At 37.5% G+C, this 18,976-nt stretch overlaps 3 protein-coding genes across 5 annotated transcripts; 1 reads left to right on the forward strand and 2 right to left on the reverse strand.

Annotated features, from left to right (window-relative positions):
* Nucleotides 1-350: 350 nt before the first annotated feature.
* On the forward strand, nucleotides 351-7,173 carry LOC137713474 (uncharacterized). 3 transcript variants are annotated; one of them, XM_068452775.2, is made up of 10 exons: nucleotides 352-650; nucleotides 1,933-1,992; nucleotides 2,093-2,254; nucleotides 4,751-5,210; nucleotides 5,445-5,614; nucleotides 5,716-5,818; nucleotides 5,903-6,019; nucleotides 6,105-6,275; nucleotides 6,438-6,561; nucleotides 6,642-7,173. In XM_068452775.2, the coding sequence occupies exons 4-10, from the start codon at nucleotides 4,932-4,934 to the stop codon at nucleotides 6,776-6,778; spliced, it is 1,101 nt and encodes a 366-aa protein (XP_068308876.2). In that variant the 5' UTR covers nucleotides 352-650; nucleotides 1,933-1,992; nucleotides 2,093-2,254; nucleotides 4,751-4,931; the 3' UTR covers nucleotides 6,779-7,173. The 3 variants fall into 3 exon arrangements, with proteins under 3 accessions (XP_088540234.1, XP_068308876.2, XP_088540233.1); XM_088684107.1 differs by having other exon boundaries at nucleotides 354-1,992; XM_088684108.1 differs by lacking the exon at nucleotides 6,642-7,173 and having other exon boundaries at nucleotides 351-1,992; nucleotides 6,404-6,539.
* LOC137713475 (uncharacterized) lies at nucleotides 6,364-7,599 on the reverse strand. The gene is made up of 3 exons (XM_068452776.2): nucleotides 7,307-7,599; nucleotides 6,991-7,129; nucleotides 6,364-6,890 (listed from the first exon to the last, which is right to left on the reverse strand). The coding sequence occupies exons 1-3, from the start codon at nucleotides 7,471-7,473 to the stop codon at nucleotides 6,834-6,836; spliced, it is 363 nt and encodes a 120-aa protein (XP_068308877.2). The 5' UTR covers nucleotides 7,474-7,599; the 3' UTR covers nucleotides 6,364-6,833.
* A 3,769-nt stretch (nucleotides 7,600-11,368) lies between these two features.
* LOC137713357 (uncharacterized protein At5g41620) lies at nucleotides 11,369-14,953 on the reverse strand. The gene is given in 4 exon segments (XM_068452648.2): nucleotides 11,369-13,249; nucleotides 13,664-13,798; nucleotides 14,497-14,700; nucleotides 14,702-14,953. Coding segments are annotated over 4 exon segments (2,121 nt in total). The 3' UTR covers nucleotides 11,369-11,719.
* Nucleotides 14,954-18,976: the final 4,023 nt, after the last annotated feature.

Genomic DNA, 18,976 nt, shown 5'->3' on the forward strand with positions numbered 1-18,976 from the left:
AACAATAAGGACAAAATAAAAGATTAAGTGAATAATACCATAATTGACTTTTTAGTGTAAAAATGTAATTTTTCGTTAAAATGAACAATATTATGAGCTTTTTATTAAAGCTCCCTTAAATTTATTATTGTAGTTTAGATCGGATTCTTGTTAGAAAAATATGTTATTGTGAGTTTTATGTAAAAAGAAAAATTGAATTTGAAGAGAGTAAAATTATATTTTTAATAAATTTTATAATAATTTGTTTTTAAAATATAATTGGCACGACGACACGGTACGATCATTGCGTAAAGAGCCTTTGCGTGACGTGACAATGTATATATGCGTGGTGCAATTTGTTAAAATTTTGGCGATACAATTGAAGAAAGTAGGCGCTGTTTTTTAATTTTTCCAAATTCCTCTTTCTAATTGAACAAAAAGGAGGTGCAATTGAAGAAAAAAGTCCAGACAGCAGCCACTCGATCTCTCTTCCCTCTCTCATCTTGCCCTCTCTCGCACTCCGTCTCGCTCTTTTCTCCCACTCCGTTGGACGAAGACGAAGACGAAGACGAAGACGAAGATGAAGAAAGACAACAGCCACTATCCACCCATCTGCTCCTCCTCCGCTCCAACCTCCGTCGGAATTCCTCGCTGTTTCCTCAATTCCGAAGGTCCATTCACATCTCTCTCTCTCAATGTTTTTTTAGTTGGTTGCAAATCTGTTATTTAGCTCGGAATGGAATGGTTGCAAATCTGTGATTTTTTTTAATTGGTGGGTTGTTTTTTGTTGGTGAGATCTTAGGGTTTTGATTTTGGTAGAGTTGGTGATTTTTGTGATTTGGGGAAGTGGGTAATGGTGGGTTTGTTGTTAGGGTGAGATTTGTGAGCTGGGATTTGGTAATCTGAGTAGTTGGGGTGGTTTTGGTTGATAGAGTGACAAATTTTGAGATTTCTACTCTGGTTTTGGCAGAGAGTTTGATTTGTTTGTTATTTAGCTTTCTTTGTACAAAGGCTGCGGTTATGGTGGATCTGAAAGTTCGTGTAATAAACAAAGATTCATGTGGAAGCCAGTCGGAGACTGCTTTCTTGGTGAAGATAGTGAGATTGTAGAATGTTCAGAATTAGAGCCTGTTCATTGGTAATTGGTTTCTTTGTTATTTGGCCCGTGTTTGGTAAAACTGAGCACAACGTGCCCAAGACACAATGCTTACCCTTTTCTGTTGGTGCACAATAAAAAATATGACGCCATTTTCTAACCTTGTTTGACAACCTATTCAATTTCCTGTTTGGTTGCTGAGCAAGTTGGATGATTGAATGCTTTTATGTTCATTTTCACTTGATTGAATGCTTTTAGAAGATTATTATATTTCATATGTAAGTGGATTATACAGTCTAATGGAATTTCATATGAAAGTTGAATGTGTTGCACTAAGGTTTTCTAATGGGTTTGTTTTGCCTGCCCTGTATATTATTTCAAAATTGTATACGTTATTGGCTTTTAATGTTGGCTTAAAATTTTGATTGCTTTGTTTAACAATTTTCTTCCCAACTAAAATCTAGAACCTTCAAATAACCATCCACGGAGTCTGAGAGTTATATGATAATCCCATTGGCTTTGCTAGTACATTCTTTTCATGTTCTTCGGCTTAATTAAGGTTGTTAGAGTTTAATTGGTATTTGATTAGCTCAATTCAGGGATTGGAGGTAAGGTTTTTCACTTTTGTTAAGTGTCCTTTTGATTTGCCGTTGCCAAGAAAGGATATGAAACTATACACGTGTGTGTATTTTTATATTTATTGTTTCAGCTATTTCAAGTAAAACATGTGTTTGGAGTTGATCAACCAAAACTACTTTTGAATTAGTATTGTTTCTACCTTTTTGCAATACTGCTTTATATATATGTGAACAAATGCAAGAAAGGATATGATATTACTTTGGCTGCTAATTGATTAGTTTCAAATGCAAGGAAGGATGCATTGTATGATGCACTTGAGAAAGAGCTTCTAGAAAATGGTGAGAGTTTAGATTAGATGTCTTTCAAATGTCATGTGTTAGGATCTAGTTCTTTTGAAGCTTACTCCTCATATATTCTGTATACTGCTCCTTTTGATAGGCACAAGTAGGCAGAAGACATCAACTGACTTTAAAAATGAAGTTAAGAACATGAGATTGGCCTTTATCGATATGTTTTTGAAGCACAGAACATTGGCAAGGGAACTGCTGAGCCACTGTGACTTGGATGCAAAGAATAAAGCTGAGCCTAAACGTTTGAAAGGTAAAATTCTTACGCCTATTGTGTCATACAGCTTTTTACCAACGTGTGAGATAATTTGCCAAATACTTTCTTAACATTTCTCCTTGTTTGCTCTATCTTTCTTTTATATATATTATACACACACTATACACACTTACATTTATTTTTTGTATCTTTTTTGGGGTTGAGAAGGGCAGAGCGGGTTAGGGTGGAGTTTGTATTGATTATTAATGTTGTCCTTCGTTGGTAGTCTGTTTCTCCTGGATGTAAGAGTCTAATAATCCACGTTGGTTGGTATCTTCTCCTCCCCATAATGAGAGTTTCTCTCTATGAGCGTTCTAGATTGCTATTTTCTGAAGGTGCAGAATTCTCCGTCTTTTCTTGCACTTATTTCTTTCTCCAAGAAGCAGCATTGCAACTGCCCCTGGAGACCCCGATCGAGGACCTCACTGTACTCGAGGATGCAAATCTTCATATCATGACTGAGATCTTAGATCAAAAGTTCGGTTGTTGTCATGGCAAGGTTGTTCGGGGTATGGGGAAGGTGCGGGTTCGTGAGACGGGTGCCTTGGAAACCCTAAAGGGTAAGATTGCGACCTGGAAAGCCCAGATTGCAGTCCAATTTTCGGCCCAGGACAAGAAGATGAGTATGATCTTACAGACCTTACAGATGTCCGGCCTCCAAATCCTGATGCTAGCACCTGATCTTGCTTCACCTTCGACCTCCCAGCCACTTCGCCCAGTCGATACCCAGTAGCCTGATGCATCAAACCTAAACGACTATGTCTTGTGGTTTTTCTTTTATGTTCGGACATCTTGTATGTACATTTTCATATATTTTATAATTAAATACTTTTTTCTTGGTTTATTAATTATTTTTTATAATTTAATTACAATATTTATAAAAAATTAAATAAAAAATATTTTGTAAAAAAAAAAAAAAAAAGGGTTTGCGTAATGAAGAAGTAATTTGCGTGACGCAGGTACTGTTGTCGTGCGCAAACCCTACTTTCACGACCTTTGCGCGACAGTTTGCGCGCAATAAAGATGTCGTTGGATTAATTTTCAGGCAACGTTTTTTGATTTTGCGAGACGAAGGTACCTACATCGCACAAACTGTTTTTTGTACTAGTGAAGAAGCTTGAGAAACAGCCGTGTGCCAAGGAGATAAGGGCATTTTACGGTACATTTTGGGATAGCCCAAGCAATGTCAACCTTTGTCATTCGCCTTTCGATCCTTTGACTTACTTTCAGTTGTTAACCCACCAGCTACCTTAATAGTCGTAATTAGTTTAGTAGTTTTACATACAATTGCACAAATATTTTATTTTTAATATAACTAGCATATGGGCACACACAAAGTATGTGAGAAAATTTTTTATTTTTGTTTTTGAAATAGAAGGAGAGAGGAAGAGAGTGATAGAGAATATGGGAGTGAGAAGTTTATTTTATTTTATTTTATTTTTTATTTTTTTAATTAGAGATATATTATGATTACATGTAGGTGAGGCCTTAAAAAAAACAGCAAAATTTGATTTTGTGAAATTACATTTCTGTCTCATATTTCTTATTCATGTTCTGTTTTAATTAGAGGGTTAAACTGGTAATTTCATAAGGTTTTGGTTGAAAATGAGTGTTTTTTTAATTAGTAGAGATTAACAACAACAATCAAGCCCACTTAGTAGAATAAGGTTTGGTAGTTGTTGTTATAAATAAATAAGTTTCTTTACTATTGTGATTTATTTTAACATTTTAGGTTAATATTAATTAGAATTTATTTATTTATTTAAATAAATATCGTTTTAATTTCAATTTAAAAAAAAAAAATTTAAACACTTTGCCCTAGAATACATATTTGGCCCGACAAAGTTATTTCGTCTGGAAAGGTTTTTTTCTTTTTTTTTTTTTTGTTTTTTTTCTTTTCCTGGTGTGATCGACAACAACTTGAGAGAACCAATCCTAACATCTAAAACTCACCTTACACATAACGATTTAGGCTAGGAAAATGCCAATTACAATCGATATGCACTAACAGTATGGCATTTAGCATGTACCATGTTTGCCTCGGTCATGAGGTCTTGGACGTGTCCGTCAAGTCCCATTAATCCCATGAATTCGTTGATGTGTGATCCTGGGTAGATTGGTGTGTTGTTTGAAAGTCGTCAACTTAATCGAGAGGCCCAAGATCTTATACTTTGCTATAGACTATACTTTTCCCTTGCTGATTGCTGAAACAAAGCCTTTGACACTAGAAGTGCTCATCATTTGATCTTGTCACTCGGGAGTTCTCATGGGATACCACATTTGAAGTTGAAAAGTATTTCGATATTAGAATAAAGAAATAATTTGGCTACTACTAAATTTATAGTTGAAGAGGAAAAATATTGTTCAGAGTGATCTGGTGTTTGCAAATAAGGTATTCATTGATTTACGAAAAATACGAAATTATTTATTGATCGAAACCAAATTTTGATTCTCTTGTTCTCTCAATACTGCTTTCGTTGTACTTTTCCACAGTAAAACTACTGTCCTAAATGAATGTCGTTTCCACACACTGACTGTACGACAAGGAAAGAAAATATACGACAATGGAACTGCAAAGCCAACAGACGACGTGGGGGGGTTGAAAATCAAAGAAGATAAGGCCCCAGCTACTTGCTGGCTCCTCCCAAAATCGTCTTTTGCATGAAGCGGAAAAATGGGGAGCTCTGCAAAACTGGGGTTGGAGATGTTTGAAGTTGGACCCTGTGAAGATGCTTACACAATGGGCTTCCTAATTGGCCAGAGATTTTCGGACATGATAAAGAGCAGGCTGGCCTCAGACCTCATTCTTCACAACCAACTCCTCCCTTTTGCTCAAACCCCAGAGTTTCAGCCACTTCTCCAGTTTCTAACAGAAAATAACCGCAACAAGTTTCCGGGATATTGGGAGGAGCTCGTTGGCACTGCGGATGGAAGTGGAGTTCCAATTCTTGATGTAATAACAATACGCACTTCGGCGAGTTGTGAGGATAACAGTAGTTACTGGTGCTCCAAAATAGTCGTTATGCACTTATTCTCGAACTCTCTAATCTCATTTTTTTTGCTGGGTAATTGTACCGGTATTTTCATGGAAGAGTAAAAAATGACTATTTTGGAGTGTCGGTAGCATTTTAATTGTCCCATTAATTCTATTGGTGGCATTATGATTGTTTGATTATCATGTGTGCAGATAATACTAATCAACTTCAGAAAAGAGATTCTTCCGCTTCTTCCAAAGACCACGGCGATGAATCAGAGTATTGATACGCCGGATGACTGCTCGGATGTTCTTGTTGTTAGTGATTCCATGGCAGTTGTGGCACACAATGAGGACGCAAATGTTGCCCTGGTTGGCCACACGTATGCTCTCTTGCATTTTTAAAATCTCAGCAAACTATTTATCTAAAAAAAAAAATGGAAATTGCAGCAGCAAAGCTAATGAGATTTTCGAAATTTTGCAGCTATTTGATAAAGGGGACTCTGTCAAATGGGATATCATTCATTGCTTACACTTATGCAGGAGAGCTCCCTAGCTGTGCATTTGGGCTCAACACTCATGGACTGGTAAGAAATAACCGAAACAAATTGTTCCGGCATCAGTTAAATAAAATTGTTCGTACTAAAGAAAAACGAATTCGTAAACTGCAGGCTTTTACGCTGAATTCAGTTCCCCCATCGGAAAATGAGATTGTTGCCGGAGGCATTGGGAGGAACTTTGTTTCACGAGACCTCCTTGAAGCATCAAGCATCGACGACGCATTATGTGTAAGACGCATTAGTCTGAGTGCTCTTTGCAAAACCATGTTCGCTTGATTATCCGAGGTTTTAATAGTGTGGATTGCACTTTCAGAGAATTAAATCATCAGAAGTATCTGTTGGACATAGTTACAATTTGATCGAGACGAGGACACGCAAAATTATGAACGTAGAAACTGCTTCAAGAAAACGGGTTTCGGTTTATGAGGTTGGGGCAACACCATTCTTCCATGCAAACATGTATCTCCATCTCCAAGTTAATCAGGTAAGAACTGCATGAAGCTATGTTTTGAACCTCAGCTTATTTACTTGCATCAGCAGTGTAACGCAGTAGATTCTAGCACACAGAAGGGTCACCAAAGAATATAAAACTGATGGTTCAACCTTCTTCAGTTCTTACATAGTAAATCATGTTGTTTCAATGAAGTTACAAGATGAAAACTCAATAGCAAGGCAAAGCAGAGCAGCTGCGCTACATAAAAGATCGAAAGACAATTTCCTATCACTCCTAGGAGATACGGATGACCCGAAATATCCAATCTACATGATAGGTAATCTAGAACATAAACTAAAACCTTTTTTTTCCTTCCCTCCAAAACACTCGTGGTAACACTGTATGCCGAGTTTCCAGGTCCATTGCTTTATACTCTATGCACGGCCGTGATAGACTTGGACGAACAAACACTGTCGATAGTTGAAGGGAACCCAAGAAAAGGAAAAATCTCTCACATCTTCTCTACGTGCACGGAAGATTTCAAGATGCCATAACAAAAGCTTCAAGCAGCCTACCTACATCTAGTTGCATAAATCAGACATGAAGCTCCTAGGCAGGTTCGTAGAGGCCTAACATGTGCCCGTCAATACAGCACATCGACGCAACCTGGACAGGAGATATTATTAGGTCACACATTGCACCCACAGTAACAACAGTAGAAAATTTAAGTTTATATTAAATTTGTTGTTGGAATTTTGGTCATCACCTTGCCATGGATTTCGTACTTTATAGGACCATCTAGTTCAGCGCCTAGTGCCATTAATTTCGTCACTGATTGATTAATGTCAGTCACCGTGAACGACAGAAGTGAAGAGTTTCCCATTCCCTTCTGCATTACATGATCACTGTAAACTTGAATTAGCAATTTAGCATCTCCCCCTTCTTTTAATTGCAGATAAATTCCACAAACGTAATTATTTTAAAATTAAATCACAAAAAGTGAAAACATTTTTGGATCAGAAGAAAAACCCAGTGAGAAACAACTCTGCTAGGCAAATAATCAAACAGGTGGTGTGCATTACTTGGGGGATTGCATGAGAGCGAGTTTGAGTGGGCCGGATTTCAGCTCCGCCCAGCGAAGAGTACAGACATCGACGGTGAAGTCCAAGCCTTGCGCATAGAACCGAGCAGCTTTCGGTACGTCCTTGTGCAGCCGCAGTATCCACCTAAATGACGCCGTTGCTGCCATCTTTCTGTCGCAGGGGAGACTGATAAGTTAATATAACGTAAAATATTTAGTAAATATATATGATGAAGATATTGAGGTAATTAAATCAGGATAATACTTGGCAAGTGCCTCTTTAGCACAGTAGTAGAAAGGTGTTGAGTCATTGCATGACAGTGTGGGTTTTGGTTTTAATTAGATGCTTGATCATCATTTAGATTTTAATTCAGTTGATTTGATGCAAGTCAGATTAGATGCATACTTAACTTGGGTTTTGGCTTCTTAAAGTCGATACCATGAATTCCTACTTGAAGGTTTATGTGATTTTCCAACACTTTTTTCATAGCGCATGGATTCTTACTTGTTTAAATTCGTCTAGATGTCGTAGAGAATTGACATATAGGAATACTTTTGATGATCCAGATGCCATAGCCATTGAATAATTTAGAGAAAATCGAGCATTTATATGGGGACTTGTTCATAACATAAGGAGATTAAGTATAATTGGTTACGGTGAAATCGGAAGCTCTATATCATGTCTTATGTTTTCAATTTTATTATTTCCATGTGTTTAGTTTCATGCTTAATTTAATTTACATTTTAATTCAGAATTTTCTATCATTTTTGTTAAAGCTTCTCAATTATAATGTGTTTCAATATAGTAAGTAAGACTTGTAGAATCAATTCAATCTATGTGGGATGATATATGTGCTTATATGCTATACTATCATCCGAATCGTATACTTGCGAGCACTAAAATTCAAAACTTAACGAGTTTAATTTTGGTCATCTAATTTCCACAACAAACTTGGGTTCTATCAATTTATAGAAGAGGAAGTATCAATTTGGATTTTTGATTTGTAACTAGATTCGTATCTACTGGATTTTTGGCTCATACTCATATATTAGATTCAGTGGCAACCCATCTCATGTTTCTCCACTCTAAATTGAAGATTAAATACAGTTCATCTGTTCAACGACGACAACGACGACGTATTGGGAAGATACATGCGGCGTTACACAGTCCAATAGGATTTTGTGATGCAAAAGAGTAAAGCAATTTTCAAAACTCAACAATCCCAATCTTTTTTTGGTGTGCTGAGTTTTGAATTTCATTGAATTGGTGGGATTGGGATTGCGTTTATTTGACACCGGTTGAATTGTGTAATTGAGTTGTCTGGGTCTTGAAGAAAGATTCGATTGAAATGAGTTGCAAAGTTATTTGAGTTTTATGGATTTGGAATTGTTGGGTTTTTACACTCTGTTTCATTAGTTCTATGTTTGTTTAGATATGCAAACGAGGATGATGGGTTTTGCAGTTTGCAACCTTCTTCTTTTTTCTTTTTTTTTTTTTTTTTAAATTGATTAGAATTTTGTTTAAGTGTGTAATAAGGAAGATTTAAGCTGATAACCTTAGCTCCTACATGCTTACCTAAGGTGTTCATTTGAGGATACATGAGGATCAAATTCATATTGCTCATAAGATTATATTAATTTAGACCCAAAGACTAAAAATATTTGACAACTTATAAAATTCATAAACCATTTTTTCGTCAAACATTCATTGATGGAAGTAAATGTTACAAGTGATAAACTTAAATAAAAGCTGCTAGTAAGCCTAGGAAAAAAGAGTCATATGCAGAGCACATGATGGCCCAATTACCACTATGTACCTTACCAATTTGTCGTTCAGGGTCAATCGATATGTGGTCAGCATCGACAAAACACAAGGGCTAAAATACAAAACCACAGATGCAAACATGACCAAAACGAACAGATCTAATACCTAACTTAGCAACTACAAAGATGCACAATGAAGACATAAATTTGCCTCTAAAAAGCTCAACAAGAAATAAAAGCAGCTAAAGCCAACAACCGCTTCCACCACCCGAGGACCAGCAAGGGAATACTTTCCTGCCAACAAAGCAAGAAGACAGAACACCATCAGAATTGTAGAAGGAGGCTGGGCAGAGACCCAAACCAGCTGCAAAGCGGTTTTGCACAGCTTATCTAAGTGAGCGACAACTCACTCTCAAGGAGGGTAACAAACACAGTGGCCAATAGAGGCTTCTCAATTGAAAGTAAGCATCCAGCAAGCAATTTGAGGATTTGTAGGCGGAGGAGTGGGATGGTAGAGGAGAGTTCTCGTGTGATGCTCAAAGAAAGGTAATCTAAGTAGTTGATTGGGACAGGGATTAGGCATAAATTTGGGACAAATTTAAACCTGATGTAGCAAACTGAAAAGCTCTTGGAGGTGAGTGGAAAATAAAAAATATGGGGAGGAATCACCAATATGAGACCAAGCTCAGGCCCACCACCATCGCAATTCGAGATTGGGGCTCACCACTATCTACTCACAATTTAACATAGGGGTGGGCATAGTTCAATTCGATGAGATTTTGAGTAAACCGAAACTAAAATTAAAACTTTTTGTGGTTCAGTTCAGTACAGTTTTGAAGCCAAACTGAAATGAAACCAAACCATTTGTTCGGTTTGGAATGGTTTCAAACAGTTTCAATTTGGTTTTTAAGAAAAAAATATACAATTTAAAATACGAAACACTCGTTATCTCAAGCTTTACAGTGAATGCAATCAACAAAGAATTTTTTTTTTTTTTTTTTTTTTTTAACTTATCTAGTAAAAAAGTAGTTTCTAGTGGGATCATAAATCAGAACTTAGAATGAAGGACATCATACATTAGAACATATTAATAAGCATTTCCCGATCTGGACATCATAGAGAGTGCTCTTAAAGGGTACAAATTAAAATAAGCAGTAGCAAATCGAATTGCTACAAAATGTCATAATCCGTATTAAAAATGAAACTAATCCCTTATTAAAAACCAGTAAAAAGTCATCACAGAGCAACCTTATTAGCTAGCTAGGTACCAATTGCCATGCAACTTTACATGCATACATTGTGCAGTAGATAACATGTATCAATGATCCAATGTCACGACATATGTATATTATAATTGCCTAGCAAACATGCTTGCACCCTCAAATCTATGAGGAAGCTATGAATTATTTCCCTTACAATTTCAATTTCTCAATGTCTTTTGTGTAGAACATTTACCCATTGATCACATATCCAGTGTAGGACAATGCATTCAAGTGCCCACCCCTACTAATAATTGATGATATTATGTTGAAGACTAAAGAAAGTGATGAATGATGATATTCAAAAGTGGTTGAGTTCATACTCAATGTATGGACTCTAACAAATAACCAATTAAAACATGACATTTAATTAAATGTTTATTAAGATTTGCAGTGCGGTTCGGTTTCAGTGCGATTTTTAAAAGCCAAAAGTTAAACCAAACTGTTTCATACTTTGCGGTTCAGTTTCAAAACCGTAGAACTTGACCGTTCGGTGCGGTCCGATTTGGTTCATGTTTCGATTTGAGTTTTTAGTTTTAAGTGCCCACCCCTGGTTTAAGTGGGAGATACGGGGAGGGCCACACTCCATGAAGATGGAGAGGGATTAGAGAACGAAGGCAGGGTGGTGGCGCGGGATGTTGGAGGGGACGACGAAGATGATAGGGCTGCTGTCGACTCCAAGCCGGAGCAAGAGCCCGCGGCTATGGGTTTACAGATCTAGGGTTCGGGGGCGCGGGTTGCAGAGAGAAAGGCCATTTTTCGGTTTTCATCGTCTTCCCTTTTTCATGGTAGACTCTACTCTATCATCGTTTTCTTTTCACCCACTTTTCCTTTACATTCTTCAGAAAATTGATGAGATTCTTGATGTCAAAGTTCCTTTTTTTAATCTTCTTGAATAAATTATGTAGAAACTAAAAGATGCAATATTGTTTTGTATTTGCTTGAAACTGGTATGACTGTCACATTAATGATTTTGTTTGTCCGTCATTTGTCAGTGAACCAAACCAAACCGATTAGATCAATGGGTGACAATATTACACTCCGAGTCCAATTCCAACTGAGTCCAATAAAACTTGTAGAACATACAATTTGGAGTGAAGAGGCTACAATTACTAGAAATGTCTACTTTCCTTAACTCTCTTTCCAAACCTACATTCGTGGCACGTTAGGTGCCCAGAATAGCATAACCAAAATTGTTGTTGGTCTTTCAACTCTTAACATTACACTCATTTACAAACTGCCTTTTCAAAAATTCAAAAACTACGAGAGAGAGAGAGAGAGAGAGAGAGAGAGAGAGAGAGAACCCTAGTGAAACCATAGATATTCATTTCCCGAGATTGTGCCACGGCAATATTCACAATATGAACTTCCAACCAGTAGGCGATGCAGGATCAGTTAACCCTTTCGGATGATTTAGATGTGGTTTTGGAAGCTTTTGAACGTGTCCATTGTCCCCTTGACCTTGCTTCAAGAAGCTTTGCCTTCAGGGTGTTCTCCCTTATCCGTGGGGGGAACTTTGAAGAAGACTCGGACATGTCACAAACAGGTGATGCGAGTCTCGCCATCCACTGTCTTACTGGACTAGCCTGATTCCTCCAGCCAGTATTACTGCAGGAAGCCTCATTTACATTCCCCCCACCATCCGACATCACTAGTTGACTTCTTATAAGGTTTTCAGCCATGTGATTCGAATTTGAAACATGAATTTCATCTTGTTTATTTCCTTTTCTGTAAGCGGTGTCTTCAGTGGCTACACAACGTTCAGATTTCTGGGATGTGCTTATTTCGGGCGGCTTCCCTTCTTCAGTTTTCCCCTGCTCTGGATTCTCCATCTGGGACTTTTTATTTCCATTACATGACATGGCCCAAGCCATCTGTTCTTCAAACTTCACTTGCAAGCAGGAGGGACTCCGACTTCTTACCCTGTCAGAAGAGACCGAGTTTTTCTTTGAGGGATCCAATCTAACCTTTTCCTCGATATGATTATTGACAGCTTCATCCCCAAGCAATGTGAAGTCACTGTTGGTCCGCTTATTGAGCTCAAAACAATTTGAATCACTTCCTAAAGAATCATCTTCTTCTTCACCTGCGTCTTGAGGCGCACTCACAACCTCATTCAGAGGGACAGATTCCATTGAATTCCTACGGTTTCTTGTCATCAGACTTTCTGTTTTCTTTGGAGCGTTCATATGTTTAGCTCTAAGAAAGGTCTCTATTTCAAGGCTTAACTTGTCCACTATTGAGTTTTTTCCTGAAACGCCACACTCGGCTTCTTCTAGCTGCATCTGCATCCGCTCATCCAACCACGATTCAGATACATGGAGTATTAATCTATCACGGTCAGACCTTCCGGTCCAATCCTTGTCAGTCTTCTGTTTTAAAGAATGCACCTCTTGCTCATATTCTTTTATTCCCTTAGCAAACTCATCACATAGGTCTTCTAACAACTTCCTTAATTTCCGCTCTCTTTCAAGCTCTTTCACAGAATTAGTAAGAGAAGATTTGACCTCAGAAAGCTCCCTCGCTAACTTCCTGTGTAGGCTTTCCGATCGTTTTCTTAACTTCTTCTCATCTTCTAGCTCATCCCTGATGGACTGAACTGCAGCATGGATTCGATCCTGTTCTTTGTTCTTCCTAACTAGTTTATCTTCTGAAATTTGTTTCACCAAATCATCTAGCTCATGTCGATCAGCTTGCCGAACCCGAAGCAACTCTTTGATCTTAACACGAGCATGATCCAACTCTGTTTTCAACGCTTTTATCAATGCTATATTAGATGCATGCTGTTCCTCCAAGCTCCAAATCCGGTTCAAAACTTGTAGCAGTTCTGTAGATGTTTTAAGATTATAGTGTGATTCGCCAATCCTTCCCTTAAAGTCCAAAGAACTGCTAGGGGTGACTGCAGGGTTATACGGAGCCACCTGAAAAGCAAGTGGATGAAATTCTTGATCATATCATGGAAAGATATGTTGCACATGGCGCACGGAAAGACAAAATTTTCATAACCGTAGATATCAGGACAGGGCTTCCATCATGTTAAACACTTTATAGACCGACCAATACAAGATATTAAGTCCATTGTTTTCCAGATACTATGACTGTAAATCTCAGTCCATAACTTATCAGTTTGCGGGCATCAAATCATACTTACCCAAGCGAGTAATCAGCGAACCGCAATTCTGCCTTGTTTCTACTCAAATAAAGAGTATACATTAGCAGAAAAACTAATTTGTGTCTACGTTAGAATTTGATTTTGCTTGTGGTCTCAATTTATATCTCCACGAAAAAAACGGGGAAAAGAAAAAAATAATGAGTAAGCTTAAACAGATGCTTACCTCCAGGGAACTACCGTAGCTTGCAGGCGATGCAGGCTGCAAAATGTGATTGTTCAATCTGTTCCTTTCAATCGTTCGATGATGTTGCATCAACGATGCTGCAATATGCCTCCTTAAACTGCTTGCACTTTCTGGCTGGCATAAGTAATGAGATAAAAATCAGTGGGGATTCGAACCGGGCAACTTCAAAATCCATTGATCAAACATTAAGGTATAGCAGCCTCTATGACATGCACAGAAATCAATGAATATGCATGGTCATTGATAGGGCTCTAATTTGAACGCGGTATCTACAAACAAAAACCATATGATCCTAAGTTAAAGAGCAGCGTGCTTTCGCAATTTGCGCCCAATTTTGAATCCTCTCCCCGTAGTTTAGATATATAGATTAAAATATCGCCAGAATCAAAACAATGCAACCTAAATGGAATTCATCTGATTCTTATGAATACCAAAAGAACCATGGCATCTATAATGCTAGTGAAGTACTAAGTTCAGAACAGATAAACAAAAGCTTGAAATTTACATCTGAAATAATAGAAAAGGAGAAATAATAATAACAATAAATGTAATAGTCAGAGATCATCACTCACAAGTAACCATCATCAAAAGCTCCATAAATCTCCAAAAAATAAAATTGCAATAAATTAAGGCAAACAGAAAAAGACATGAAGTAGCCATCAAGAAGACACAATTAAACAAAAAAAAATATTAGAAATAAATCCACTTTCATTAAATCGGATATAAAGGAACAAAATTGCAAAAACCCAATAAGCAAATTGATGAATACAAAAATCTCCACACACACAAAACAATGAAATTCAGCAGCAGACCTGGTCAGGAGAACTAGGACAATTATCAGCCAAAAAGTGAGAAAGATCAAGAGCCTTCTTGTCTCTGCTGGGGTGGTGGTGATGGAGCTGAAGGTGTCTCAGCCTAGGAGGTGGAGCACCACCACCACCACCACTGCCATCGGCGCCACCACCATTAGTGTGAGAAGCCCTGTGCATCTTTGGAAGGAATTGGAAGTGTTGGAAACTCCCAAAGAGCAGCAGCTAGCTTTCTAGCAGAGACAGAGGAGGAGGAGGAGGAGCTGGTATCAATGGTAAAGGGGGAGTCCTTAATGATGGGATCAAGGTCAAAAGGGCAACAAGGTCTCCAATTCCATGAGGACACTACTGGAGTGGTTGGGCCACCACCTGTGCTTTTTCTAACCAATACTACCCCCCTCCTTACTGTCAACTTTTCTCCCAAATTTTCCTCCTTTTCTGCTCCCCCTTCCCTTTTCATCTCTTACCTCTTTAGGCTTCCTTTCCCCAATGCTTCTTTCTCTCTCATCTTTTTTTTTTTAATAAAAATATTTCCTTTTGGATTGGGAACTACAGTTGAGAATGTTGTGCAGTACACAGTGTACACTTTCATTTTTTATTATATGTTTTTTATTTATCAAAATATTTGTCTTAGTGGTATTTATTTTCATTGGTAAGTGAGATGTTTTAAGACCATCTCCAATGGTTGGGCTAAAAGCCAAATTTTTTAGCCCAGAAACAGTTTTTCTGCTCCAACCATTTTAGCCCTGGATTATTAAAGAATGAATTTAGGTTTTTTTTTTGTTAAATTAATTTTTTTTTTTAAATAAATATGTAGACTATCGTAAATTAATTTTATGAACATTTTAATTTAAAAAAATTTAAATTCCGATAAATATTGGGTGGAGTCCACTCCAATTTCTGGGCTAAATTTTGGGGGAATTTGGCATTGGTTTAGCATTTAGCATTTAGGCCAAAATTTCCCTTTGGGTTGGAGTGGGTTTGGGGGGAAATTTTTTAGGGTAATTTGGCTTTTAGCCCACCATTGGAGTTGGTCTAAGTGAGAGGTTTTAAGTTCAATTTTCACCAAAGTTAAATTTGAACCATATTATTGCTAATATATTGTGACGCTTAGTATACTCTCATGCCCTCTTAGTGTAGATAACATCGTTTGTTTGAAGAAAAAAAAATACTTAGCTTTGTATAAGTATGGACTTATTTCCATACTGCTCGTGTAGGTTGGCGTGATATAAATATCAACTAGTATAAGTTTCACATTGTTGTATAGAGTCAAGCTTTTTTAGTCACTTGATAACTACAGATGGATGGTCATTCATTATTAGATTTGCTATCAAGATGTTGAGATTAAACCGTCAAAAGTACATTTATTTAATCTACACCCTTGATATCATATTAATCAGTGAGTGATTATACATTTCTTGAGCACTAGACATCACTATTATAATGTAAGTGGTCCACTACTAGTTGCATCAATGTTTTTAATTTATTATCGCACACTTCCTACAACTTATATGTCCTCCAACACAAGGGGGAAAGACAGAAGAAAGCTAATAAGAAGCTTTAAGGTGAAAAACAACTTATAGAGAACGAGTTCATCATAATTGCAACATCTCGATTCATACATTGTCATGTGGAGATAAACTTATACATGATGATACATTATTGAATTAAAACACCATATGTTAATTAACATGTTCTACGTAAGTTGTTTTTAGAATAGCATGACCACATCACTCTTAAAAAGTGCGAATCCCCTAATTACACCATGACCTTCGAGATAAAACCTCACTCATGAAGTCCATTGTACCTCCTCCAACAAGTGTAGTAGACATGTGTTGATGGAAATCTTAGTTTATGGTTTGGACTAGGTATTTTTGTCCACTACTTCTAAACGCGAAGGCTGAGAAAGAGTTTTTCTTGTACTCGGGAGCGTAACCTTGGCAGATCTAGAAGATACGCAACAACTTTAATTCTTTTAATAATTTTAGAAATACACTGTCACCTATATTGAATTCCTGATCTTTGTGCTGACAAAGACTCTCAGACGGTCAAGTTAGAAAGTATAAGACTTAAGCAATGGGTAAGAGAATTAGAATGTGATGATTGTGATACCAGACACGAATCCTAACATGGTATATTTATACTAGTCGGGAGAAAGACCTTTTTAGAATAGAATCCTGTATTAAACCTGGAGAATCCAAAGGATATCTAGGAGCATATATTGCATGCTCTTGGGGGTGTGATTACTTGCCGCGCGCACCAATTCCTAGATTGTAAGCACTCCAAGAATATAGGAAACCTAGTTGATTTTGTGTTGGATCAGGTTCACGTGTCTTGCAGAACAAACATGGTCAATCTCACTGAAGTCATTTGGACTTCGCACACTGCTCCAGAACAGGATGATGGTGGCATCACTACTCCGTTAATCCAGCTTTGCTAGGAGAGCAATGATTGAGTGATAGCATAGTTGTTTCCATTGAAAGAGATGTTTTTGGTTTCATTGATAATGAGTCTAACATGTGACGTTTTCATGACTTGAAACATCACTGACAACAATAATAACTTGTTTGTACTAATAAATTATCAATGACATTAATATTGTCTATTATCTACAAAGATAGCGTTGTCTACATTTTTTGAGACCTTTTACTCCTTCAAATTTCACTCTTCCCTCAACAATTCCTGACTTTACAATTGGTTACAACTCTTCCCATGCACAACTTTGTTTGCAGAAATGTTTCGTAAAAACTATTTTGTTACTGTATTCTTGACACTTAAAAGGAAAGGAAAATAAGAACCCAAAACCTTATTGTATAGTATTTAAGTATTTATATAAGAATTACAGCTTCAATTTATCAACAAAATACAGTGTCAATTTATCAACAAAATACAGTGTTTTTTACTTGATTTTCTCTCTCTCAAATCTTCCGACTACAAATAGGACCCTCATAGAGCATGAGGGTTTGCTGCCTGCAACGTATAGGGATCCGTGTCTTGGGATGGCCATATCTTTCATTTTCCTGGCCAGTGACCCCCCGGTCTACCTCCTTCTGTAAAAGTTGAATTCATTCGTACTGCTACTTCTATGAATAATTCACAATTGAATATTCCTTGCATTTTTCTTTGTAAAATTGGCTACAAAGGTTTAAAAAAGTCTTACTAGTTAAATTTATCAAAATAAAATATTATAGACATGTTCAAGTTTTGGGCTTTCCAGTTACAGAAGGTGAAATTTGCTTTGGTTTGCCAGTCATTTTAACGGTGTTGCCCATCATCTAGCTAAGAATATTTTATTTAGTGATTTTCGTTAGGTAATTTGGAGGAAAAATCTTACTTGTTTATGACGTTCTTCTCCAATATTTCGACCATAATCAATTGTAATTTAATGAAATAAGACATATATGTAACAGCCCGTTCCGAATTATTTTTATCGGTAGCGTGAAATGACTTTTATAGCCTTGGACATTAGGTGGTGTTGTGTGACATGCATTTTGGTTGTGGTCCAATTCATGTTTTCCTTAGTTTTTGGAACCAATTAGAACTTAGGTTTATTTTATTTTCTTTTGTTTTGGTTGGCTGCCATCTGGACCACACACGCACACCCATACCACACTCCTGTGTACTTTCTCTCTCCTCCCCTCTCGGATTTTCTTCCATTTCCATACAGTTGTACGGACAAACCTTGGACCAATCATTTCTTGCATGGATCGAAGCTTTGAAGGTTGGTTTTGGACTTCTAGCAGGCCAGGAACTCATCTATACCCTTGGTTGGACATGAAGCCTTCACCCGAGAACCCAGAATTTCCGATTTGGTGCACTGTTCATGCAGTCATGATCGTGGACTTTTCAGTGAGTTTTAAGGTTCTAGGAAGCTTTAGGACGTCTTCACGAAGCTCGGGGAGTAATTTTGAAGTGTTTTGGACGTCAAGAAGCTCGAATTTATTGAGTTGCAGTAGTGGCCCGATTATTGTGGGTTTTCCGGCGAGATTCTGTTGGATTTAAGTCCTAAAAGTGGTAAGGTTTTGTTCTACTCATTGTAAGCTTCATTTTGGTACAAATTTCATGGATTTTGGTTAAGAAATGAGAAAGATATGAAGTTTTGCAGTTTTTCCAGAAACCGGCAAAAATTCAAGTTGCAAACGGTGGCGGACCGCGGCGATCGGCAAGGCTCGCCGGAGAAGGAGATGAATATTCCGTCAGAGTTGATGGAATATTTTATCGGCATTAGGTAACGCCGTTAACTTCTGTTAAGGTTTTAACGGAATATTCCTAACGGCCGTTAGACTCAGTTAGGGTTTCGCTGCGCGTGGGGGCACGTCTGGCTGTGCCTTGGCCGCTGCGTGGTGGCGCGTGGGTGGTCGGAAATTTTTAAAAAAAATATAGGGATGTTCGTGATTTTGAGTAGATCACGTTGGTATATTCAAACACCATATTTGAGCAATGTTTGAGAAGTTATTAGCTAGTTTCTTTTATGTGCTTTAAA

The sequence above is a fragment of the Pyrus communis genome, chromosome 14 (genome assembly GCF_041283825.1).
Source record: "Pyrus communis isolate YQ-2024b chromosome 14, ASM4128382v1, whole genome shotgun sequence".
Taxonomy (NCBI): Eukaryota; Viridiplantae; Streptophyta; class Magnoliopsida; order Rosales; family Rosaceae; genus Pyrus; species Pyrus communis.

Coding starts and splice junctions, on each gene's coding strand:
- LOC137713474 (XM_068452775.2), top strand. CDS start 4,932: ATGGGGAGCTCTGCAAAACTGGGGTTGGAGATGTTTGAAGTTGGACCC. Junction 5,211..5,444: donor GTGGAGTTCCAATTCTTGAT/GTAATAACAATA, acceptor TCATGTGTGCAG/ATAATACTAATCAACTTCAG. Junction 5,615..5,715: donor GTTGCCCTGGTTGGCCACAC/GTATGCTCTCTT, acceptor GAAATTTTGCAG/CTATTTGATAAAGGGGACTC.
- LOC137713475 (XM_068452776.2), bottom strand. CDS start 7,473: ATGGCAGCAACGGCGTCATTTAGGTGGATACTGCGGCTGCACAAGGAC. Junction 7,130..7,306: donor GCTCTCATGCAATCCCCCAA/GTAATGCACACC, acceptor TCAAGTTTACAG/TGATCATGTAATGCAGAAGG. Junction 6,891..6,990: donor AGTACGAAATCCATGGCAAG/GTGATGACCAAA, acceptor TCTCCTGTCCAG/GTTGCGTCGATGTGCTGTAT.